This window comes from Arachis ipaensis, chromosome B4, assembly GCF_059453495.1.
Source record: "Arachis ipaensis isolate K30076 ecotype BB chromosome B4, ASM5945349v1, whole genome shotgun sequence".
NCBI lineage: Eukaryota > Viridiplantae > Streptophyta > Magnoliopsida > Fabales > Fabaceae > Arachis > Arachis ipaensis.
In genome coordinates this window covers 14507972-14518027 of record NC_142439.1, presented here as the reverse complement: position 1 = coordinate 14518027, position 10056 = coordinate 14507972, and the positions used below count along the sequence as shown (strand labels likewise).

General features: G+C 36.6%; 2 protein-coding genes across 2 annotated transcripts; one reads left to right on the top strand and one right to left on the bottom strand.

Annotated features, from left to right (window-relative positions):
* The first annotated feature begins 2544 nt into the window (after window positions 1–2544).
* Window positions 2545–6280, top strand: LOC148566730 (uncharacterized). The gene is made up of 3 exons (XM_088484406.1): window positions 2545–3900; window positions 5731–5747; window positions 6241–6280. Exons 1-3 carry the CDS (start codon window positions 2545–2547, stop codon window positions 6278–6280), a joined length of 1413 nt encoding a protein of 470 aa, XP_088340532.1.
* A 786-nt stretch (window positions 6281–7066) lies between these two features.
* LOC107636044 (ferritin-like catalase Nec2) lies at window positions 7067–8803 on the bottom strand. The gene is made up of 3 exons (XM_021120143.2): window positions 8443–8803; window positions 7978–8203; window positions 7067–7494 (listed from the first exon to the last, which is right to left on the bottom strand). Exons 1-3 carry the CDS (start codon window positions 8763–8765, stop codon window positions 7126–7128), a joined length of 918 nt encoding a protein of 305 aa, XP_020975802.1. The 5' UTR covers window positions 8766–8803; the 3' UTR covers window positions 7067–7125.
* Window positions 8804–10056: the final 1253 nt, after the last annotated feature.

The window sequence follows — 10056 nt, the reverse complement described above, 5'->3', positions numbered from 1 at the left end:
CCGCGAACACCCCTAGCACCAGCAAGCAGAGCAATCTGAGCAGAGGTACAACGATCTTTTTAGGACGCGTGAGAGGAGCCGTTGCCATCAGCTCGAACCTGATGAAAAAGTTGGAGCAGCTCGATCGGTTGCGAGAGCAGATGGAGGCATACAATCAGTAGATGTACGCTAGAGGTAGCGGCAATGTTACTGGTGGACACCAATATTAACACCTATTCCGCCGCCTCAACGGGGAGACGACGATTACCGAAATTTGTAGGAATTAAAATTTTATTTTTTTTATTTGTTTATTTTATTGTATTCTACTTCTATAATATTTTATTATATTTAGACCATTTATTTTTATAAAATAATTTGTTTATTTCTGTTAATTTTATATTTTTGTTAATCATTAGAGGTCATACCTGAACTTATTTTCTTATGTGATTGTAAGGGTATGCATTGTCTTTTAAATTTAATTTATCTAGAAAATTGAGTTGTTCTTTTTCATGAGTTTATCTTTTTATGATATGCATGATCATGAGTTTCAGTTCCCTTTCCCTTACACGGTTATATCTATATGTATAGTTAATAATATTCTAACATCTTATTTTAAGAGGAGAATAATAGTTATAATAAATCATAAATGTGAGTTATTAGATTTTATATTAATTGTGAGGAGGAATTATTATTATTTTTGTAATATATTTTTTTGAAATCTCCTTAAAATATGAGATAATCATCGAAACTGAATTCTTAAGATTTTAGATACTACTCTTGAATCTAATTGTTGATATTGGACCTAAAAAAAGTAGTTTAGAAAAAATTGATTATAATAAATTCATAATAAACAAGTGAGCAAGTGTCATAACATATATAAGTAAATAAATACTACTTATTTTATTAAGTGTGATATTAATAAGTAAACTATATAATTTTTTTAGAATAAATAATCATTTTTAAATATAAAAAATTCGAACATTAAAATAATTAACCATAAAAAATTGAAACTAAAATTATACACAAAATAAATTTTATTCGACAAAAATGATAAATTGTTAAATTATTGTTAATAATTTTATAAATACCTTTCTCTTTTTCTTTTTTTTTTTTTTTTATTTTCCTTCTATAATCACTACTACTTTTGCTGTAGAATCTACCCCCAAATTTATTCCTCCACTCCTATCTCTCCGAGACAGCTGCATCTTACCGCAACTATGATGATAGTATTTATCCAATAGTCCATTTTCAGATCTTGAATTTGACATCGATGTTTGGGCTACAAAATTATTTCTTTTTCCATTCTCATCCTAAATCAAAACAAAAAGATAGAAGCATGTTTAAAATATTTTTAAATTCAACAATCCGTAATTTAAAGTTTATCGGCGCGACTGCAATAACGGTGTTGATGACAATAGAGGAGTCCATTCTCTCTCTCTTTCTGCTTCGCAACCTACCTCTCTCTCTCTCTCTTTATTTTTAATTTATTTTTAATTTTTGCAGGCTGTCATGTTCTTCTTTCTGTGGTCGAAGGCGGGGACAGTGTCGTCGCCAACGTCGACGTTACCGGAGAAGATCGAGACAGAGGTAGAATCATAGGAGAATGAGATGTGTTTGTTAGGGTTTGTGGTGGTTATGCTAATCACAAATTTTGAGTTGAGTGTGGAAGAAACAATAAGGTTGAGGTACGAGAGTGTGCAGGACGTGACGGTGAAGTTAGGGCGGTGGATTGGTTCCTAAAGCTCCAATTAGATCTAAAATTATTGTAATTTGAATTTGTGGTAGTTGTGGCAAGACACAATTATCTGGGAGAAGTGGGAGAGAAGAGTAGATTTGGTGGGATAGTAGCTTTTGCAGCAAAAATTGTAGTGGTTATGGAAGGATGATGAGAGAGGAAGAGGAAAGGAGAGAGATATTTACAGAATTATTAAAAAAAAATAATTAGTAATTTTTGTCTAATAAAATTTATTTTGTATGATATAATTTTAGTTTTAATTTTTTATAATTAGTTTTATCATCGTTCGAATCTTTTATGATAAGAAATAATTATTTATTCTTAAATGATAAATTAAAGGGCAAAAAACCCAAATAAACCAAGGAGCATTTGAAATTACCTAAATCCGCCAAATCAAAAATCTTCACCTGTATCCACCAGGACCAATTATTATGTAATTCGAATCAATAAGATTCGAATTATGATATCAAGTAATTCGAATTGATTTAATTCGAATTGTGTACATGCAATGACTTAAGGTAATTCGAATCAATATGATTCGAATTACTATGAACGTAAGAATATATAGGTAATTCGAAACAACTTGTTTCGATATATATATGTAGAATTCGAATCTTATTAATTCGAATTACTAGGTTATTTTGTGTTTCAACATAATTCGAAACAACTTGTTTCGAATTATAACTTAAGAATTCGAGTTTAGTTAGTTCGAATTACTAGGTTAGGTTGTGATAAATCGAAACAACTTGTTTCGAATTATATATATATAGCACGAACCAGGGCTATATATATATGCTGTGAACTCATGATGCTGTGAACAAAGTGGGGAAATGGCTAGTGAGGAGAGTTTCCTAGTGTTGGTACATTATAGGGGGTCGATTAAGAGAAAAACTCGATCCGGCGTGAAGTTCACTGATAAGGATCCACTATGTATTATCGTGACGCCAACAACCACCTACGATGCTCTTGTTAGCTGTGTGCTGGATAAGCTTGGTCTCGAAGGAGTTAAAAGGGTCAAGAAGTTTTTCTACCGCATTCCAACAGCGGTGCTCCATGACACCGTGAAGTTTGATTGTTCCACAATCGGCAGTAACGAGGACTTGCAGGTTATGTTTCTTTGTCGTAGGCAGTATCCCGAGGTAAGGACACCGGAGTTGTTGGTTAAGTTGGTTGATGTGGTATCTAGCTCGGGTGGTTCAAACCGGAATGCGAATACTATAGCCGCAGTTGCCGGGTCGAGCTCAAGACCTGCTGTTGCTTCGTCCTCTGCTCCTGTGTATGAGCCACCGATGCAGCCTGTTGCGTCCCCTTCGTTTGCCGTAGATCTGGGCGGGAATGTTGGAGATGAGGTTCGGCATGGGGAACATATTCCCACCGAGGAGCATTGTCCCACACCGGCTGGTGTTGGTGATGGTTTGTTTGAGGATCCAGATGACGATGACGTGGAGTCGGATTTGATCGCTGATGAAAGCGGCGATGATGTTGGAACTACTGTTCCGAGAAGGGCTACAGGTGGATCTAGTTCTGGCACACAGCAGTATCCACCCCATTTTTCCTCGTTGGACCTGGATGCTATGCGGCAGGATGAAAATGCTCTGCTGCCCTCAGGATTTGGCGGTAGAGATACCGAGGGGTCTGCCGGTGTGAACGAGTTTCAGGTTGGCCAACAATTTCAGGATAAAGATGAGGCGCTGTTCAATGTGAAGACGTACAGTATCCGCCGAGGGGTCCAGTACAAGGTCGTTGAGTCTGACTATCGGAGGTATGTGGGAAAGTGTTCTGAGTTTGGGAATGGGTGCACATGGCTCATTCGGATGAGTCTCCGACAGCGGAAGGGTATCTGGGAAGTGAAGAGGTACAACGGTCCGCATACATGTCTCGCCAGCTCCATCTCCAGCGACCATAGGAGTCTGGACTACCATGTGATATCCACCTTCATTATGCCGATGGTTAGGGCTGATGCAGCTGTGAACATCAAGGTCCTTCAAAATGCCACGGCCGCACAATTTGGGTTCAGGCCAACGTACAGGAGGGTATGGATGGCGAAGCAGAAGGCCGTTGCCGTCATATATGGGGACTGGGACGAGTCGTACAACGAGCTGCCAAGGTGGGTTTTAGGAGTTCAGCTGACGATGCCTGGCACTGTAGCCGTCCTCAGGACTTGCCCTGTTCGAGTTGGGGGACAGGTTGACGAGTCTCAAGTTTATTTTCATAGGCTGTTCTGGACTTTCCCCCCTTGTATCCAGGCATTCCGTCATTGCAAGCCTCTGGTGAGTATTGATGGGACCCATCTATATGGGAAATATGGGGGAACACTGCTAGTCGCCATTGCACAGGACGGAAACTCGAACATCCTCCCCGTGGCATTTGCACTAGTCGAGCTCTCCGCTCAATACGACGTCTGTCGGGAACGTCCTCGACCCGGTCCATATCTGGAAGTCGACCAGCACCCCTCTGCGTAGCCTCATCTGGAATAGGAATACCTCTCGGATCCCCCAATAACATCTCCGGCGACAGAAACCTCTTTCCGTGCTGATACCACCATGTCAAGAAATCGTGTGACGGACCGGGATCGGGGACGATGTCAAACTGTAGAATGTGCTCCGCACGCTCCTGCCAGTGATCGTGCCAGTCAGCGTACTGTGCCGGGAACCAACGGTCACCTCCTCTCCCATCCTTCGACATCAAGAAGTCGATGTTCAAGGCGGGAGACGGTATGGGCTGAACGCCACCAAACTGAGGTAAAACTCTATCAACCTGATGCCACTCCACAACCGCAAAGTAAATCAGGGACGTCCTGCAGCGCCATAACATCGTATGCCGAGGCTCCAAGACCTCCGGATGTACAACCTGGATGACGTCTAGTGCGCTATAAGGCATCCATATGAACTGGAAAAATAAAATTTAAAAGGGTTGGACAATATAAACTGAAACAATGACTTGAAATACACATGCTCTGCGTACTTACCTGCCGAGGCTGTAACAAGTCGATCTTCAGGCGAGCCATCTGTACCCGAGGTCCCTTGTTGCTAATCCCAGGATTGTAACCAGACCATCTACGTAGGAGAAACATTAAAATTGGTTTCATAATCGAAAATAAATACGAGAAGCATATATAATACAAAACAATAACGGTACCTCGAGGCAAGGGGCCAGCTAATCTCATCATACCCAGATGGTCTAAGAGTGGGAAACCTCCAGAATATCCAAGACTGTAGTAACTGTAAAGGGCCAGCTAACTTCACCACATGTCTGTTGGCGACTCGGCACATGCACCTGTACAACCATGCAAGTGCCGCCGACCCCCAACTGTAGCGACCCATCTCCTCAAGCCGAGCAACATAAGGTAGCCATCTGATGTGTATACGGTTGCCGGACTTGTCGGCAAACAGCTGCGTGCCCAATAACATCATGATATAGGCCCGGACAAAGCGCCTAACTGTCTCCTCATCAGCCCCGTCTGGACACTCTGCAAATGTCTCCTGAAACCAGGTGCAGTTGACTGCGAATTTCTGCACCTGGTTCTCGGGAGGTAAAACACCGAGCAACTCATGGAACCACTGCCAAGCAGGTCTCCCACCCTCAATGTAAAGGTGGAAGTCTGTCAGGCAACCACTAACGTAATCTCCGTCCACTGGCAACCCCAGCTGGTATGCGACGTCCTGAAGAGTGATGGTGCACTCTCCGAACGGCATGTGGAAGGTGTGCGTCTCAGGCCGCCACCTCTCGACGAATGCGCTGACTAGGGGCTCGTCTAGTCGGAACCATCTGTCATTCAGTCTCGCAAGATGGTACAATCTGGCCATCTGCAGGTACGGAACGTACCTCTCATCAAGACGCATCCCCTGCTGCCGCCTAACGCTGGATATGCAACGACGAGGCTGGCCAGTACATACACCGCATAATTAGAAGAGATGCACAACCCACTAACATATACAATATCTTTCATAAGGAAGCAGAAAATAAATCGTCATGTGTAAAAGATAAATGAAACAAACGACCAACATTTTATACAGAAACCGCTCACTCAAACCTAGTGCAAATACCATTAACAAAAACAGATGCATGATCACATTTATCATAAACCGCTACCGTTAACCACTAAACCGCTAAACCGCTTAGTTAAACCGCTAAGACTAAAATAAACCGCTATAAAAAATCATTAAGAAAACCCTCTACCATACACCACCAACTCACACCACCCCCTAAACCGCTAACCATCACAAAAACCACTATCCAAAACAATTAGCACAAACCGCTTAAAAAAACCAATTTCAAATACCACTAACAAAAACCACTGGCCTAAACCGCTTGCCTAAACCGCTAAGACTAAAATAAACCGCTATAAAAAACCATTAAAAAAACCCACTACCATACACCACCAACTCAAACCACCCCCTAAACCGCTAACCATCACTAAAACCACTATGCAAAACAATTAGCACAAACCGCTTAAAAAAACCAATTTCAAATACCACTAACAAAAACCAACGGCCTAAACCGCTTGCTTAAACCGCTAACACTAATATAAACCGCTTTAAAAAACCATTAACAATAAACCACTAGCATGCACCACTCTCCTAAACCACTATCCTAAACCACTAACAGTAACATAAACCATCATCAAAAACCATTAACAAATACCGTTATCATAAAACGCTTTCATAAACCACTAACCTCGTCGTTGATGACACCGGCGATATGCGCAACTCCATCCAAACGATAAAGCCTTCCCGGATCGTCCCCCATCCACAAAAAAAGGCGATCTCCTCTTACTCGTACGAAAGGTTGGTCGTTTTCTCTGGGATTTGGTGGGGTTACAGAACGACAAACTGATTCGAATGAACTTGCTTCGAACTCCTTTTATAGCCGAAACAGTTGTAATTCGAATCAACTTGATTCGAATTACTATGGAAATAGTTTCTAGCCCTAATTCGAATCAACTAGATTCGAACCTCTCTAACATAAACTTCTCCTAGTAATTCGAATTAATTGAATTCGAAATAGCTTATGTCAATTCGAAACGTATTGATTCGAATTACATGATTTCTTGGATGAGTATAATTCGAATCATATTGATTCGAATTACGTTCATATGTTGCATGGAGATAATTCGAATGATATCAATTCGAATTACTTGAGAGTATAATTCGAATCTTATTGATTCGAATTATATAATAATTCGTCCTGGTTGATTCAGGTATGAATTTCTGGTTTGGCTGATATTGGTAATTTTGAGCTCTCCTTGGTATATATTGGTTTTTTGCCCTAAATTAAATGCAATAACAAATACCAAGAAATTTATTCAATATATGTTTTATTTATAACATAAGACTACATATATTTGTTGGATAATTTTTTGCCTCAAAAGGCATATGGACATATATAGCTTTAGTGAGCTAATTGTGCAATTACAAGAAAGATTTGGCTATGGTACCACGACCTCCCTGAGGGTAGAATCCACCAGGAGTATGTTCATTACTTGTTCCATACACGATCCTCAGTATTTCTTGTGGAGATCTAGCATATGAATATGAAAAAATATTACCAGCAAGAATATTTCCTGTGACATTACCCTCAGCACCAAGTTCTTTAGGTACCACAAGACCTTCATCTTTAATACCTCCCTTCCCTAAGGTGTTCCTGAGCTGTGAGATACGATTTGTGAACTCTGCCACATTCAATTTATATGGCTTTACTATCTCATCTTTGCGTTCGTATAGTAATGCTCGAATAACTGCATCTTGGCCAGATTCCACACCCAGAAGTCCTGCAATGAGCTATACATACAACATAACTCAATGTTAACCATGGTCTCAGAAACCGGACCGAATTGGCCAATTAATTGAGAACTAATTATTAGACCGATTCAATTCAAATTAAAAATTATTTGACAATGACCAACAAAAAATAAAAAAATTGATTGAAAAGTTAGATATAATTTTTTAACAGTTAATTTAAAATAATAAATCACAAAAACTTAATTTTTAAAAGAAATTATAAATTTTATACATAAATATATTATTTTATTATATCTGATATAATTTCAGTTAAATTTCAATTGGATCATTAAATTATTAAATTTCTAACTCTACTAATTCAGTTTTAAAACCTTGGTTAATACTAATTTTGGGTATTAGTTTTTTTTTTTTTTTTTCAAAATGTGATGTCCATCTAAATGCTACCATTCTTTTTACCCAATTCATTTGTATAACTAAGTTTAGTAATATAATAATAAAATTTAATTAGAGATTTTATATTACCCCTTTTGCAAGTGGACTTTTGAGGAGTGGGTTGGCACCAACATAGCCATTGAGGCCAACATAAGGAATGGCATAAGATGCAATCAAATAGTTTATATCATTTGCATAGGGATCAAATGAAGGATAGAGCTTTTTCCCAAAAGCACTATCTATTATTTGGCCAAATGTTTCTGAGCTTATATTCAGTAATGGTCTTGGAAATCCTTTCACGGTGTTTTTTATTGCCCTGCAAATCAAAGTTATTAGTTCCACAGTAGTTTATTTACTCAAATATTTCATAAAGAGAAAACTCAAATACAAAAAATTTTATGTATAGTTGATAGTTAAGAGCTGTTAGATGATAATTTAGTTAAACTGTCAATTCATCTAGTGACTCTTATCTATCAACTTAACATAAAATTAATTGCATTTGAGTTTTTTATCATTTCATAAACGTATGCTAGATAGATAGATAAGAATAATAACCTCAAATGTCCAACTTCTTGGAGAGCAAACTGTAAAGTAACATCCTTAATAAGAGGACTAAGATATGCAATTTTACCACCAACAGGAGAAGGTCCTCCTTGTGTTAATTTAGGGGCAAACTTATCCAAACCATAACCCAAAGCTCCATACAAGAAGAATTCAGCTTCTAAGTACTCTAAATTCAGAGCAAATTCAATCAAATCAGCATCAGATGTTGGAATAGTACGAAATGATTTTACAAGAACTACATTGTGAGAATGAGAAAAGAGCACTAGTAAAAACACAACAAAGGAATTCATGAAATTGAAAATAGGATGGATCATTTTTCTTTTCTTTTTATTGGGATTTCCTTTTTTTTTTCCTCTAGATAATGATGATGTGACATATGGGTTGGTTCACATGTGTACCTATATATAATATTGAAACGGAAATTAGAAAATTACAAATAACTCCTCTAGAAGAAGAAATCGTACTCCTTGCATTTTGAAAACGTGCTCCTTTCATTAATAAATGACAGTTTTATCTTTTGTATTTATTAGAAAATTAATGTATTTAGATCTTGTATCTAAATAAATTAGTTACGTTTTTAAATGAAATAAAGTGTCATTTATTATAAAATAAATGGAATATTTTTTTAAAAAATCTGTATTGAATATTATTCTTATATTTTTTATTTTGATACCAAAAAGATCGTTTTACTTTAGAAAAAAAATTAACAAAAAATATTTGGTATTTTATACTATTTAACAACTTTATCATTGTAATTATTAACATTATTACTGTTATTATCATCTTGGATACAGTAAAAGCGGATAGAATTTGAGTCCAAGACATGGTGATGGTGATGTGTCCATGTATAATTTTTTTGTGACATTAAAAGAAACTAATATTTTTTTGAAAACATCAAAAGAAACTAATATTGGTAATGAGATATGTAAATATTCAACAAAATTTGTCGATCAAAAAGGAAAAAATCAATAATGATATTTAATTTATCATTCTATTAAGTTTTATATCTTTATTTGCTTGATTTGGAGAATATGCTTCAAAGTTGTATATTTTTTTCCTTGAAGAGGAAAAAATCAATAATAAGATTTAATTTATTATTCTATTAAATTTTATATCATTATTGCTTGATTTGGAGAATATGCTTTAAAGTCGGATAAATTATATTTTTTATTCTTAAAATTTTTTTAAAAAAATTTTAAAAATATATTTAATATTTAATTTATTTTAATTTTATTTTTAAATATATTGCAATTATACTTTGAAGGTTAACACCCTTAATTATGGCACGTTATATATTATCCAACCTAAGAATATAATTAGCATATGTATTTGTGACACATTTTTATTTTTAATATTGAATTAATAATGGTATTTTTTTGAATTGTATACTGCTATGGTATTTTTTTAAGATGTGGGATAATTTAATTTAGGGTGTAAAAATTGGACCGTTCGATTTTTAAGAGGTACATAAATCGGATGACAAAAATCGGACCCTCCGATTTATGTTCGACTTATGTACCACAAATCTTTTTAAATTTTTAAACACAAATCGGAGTGTTTACTTCCGATAGTTTTAAAAAAATAAAAAATTATAAGATCATTCAT

Coding starts and splice junctions, on each gene's coding strand:
- LOC148566730 (XM_088484406.1), top strand. CDS start 2,545: ATGGCTAGTGAGGAGAGTTTCCTAGTGTTGGTACATTATAGGGGGTCG.
- LOC107636044 (XM_021120143.2), bottom strand. CDS start 8,765: ATGATCCATCCTATTTTCAATTTCATGAATTCCTTTGTTGTGTTTTTA. Junction 8,204..8,442: donor CAAGAAGTTGGACATTTGAG/GTTATTATTCTT, acceptor TTTGATTTGCAG/GGCAATAAAAAACACCGTGA. Junction 7,495..7,977: donor AAAGTCCACTTGCAAAAGGG/GTAATATAAAAT, acceptor TTGTATGTATAG/CTCATTGCAGGACTTCTGGG.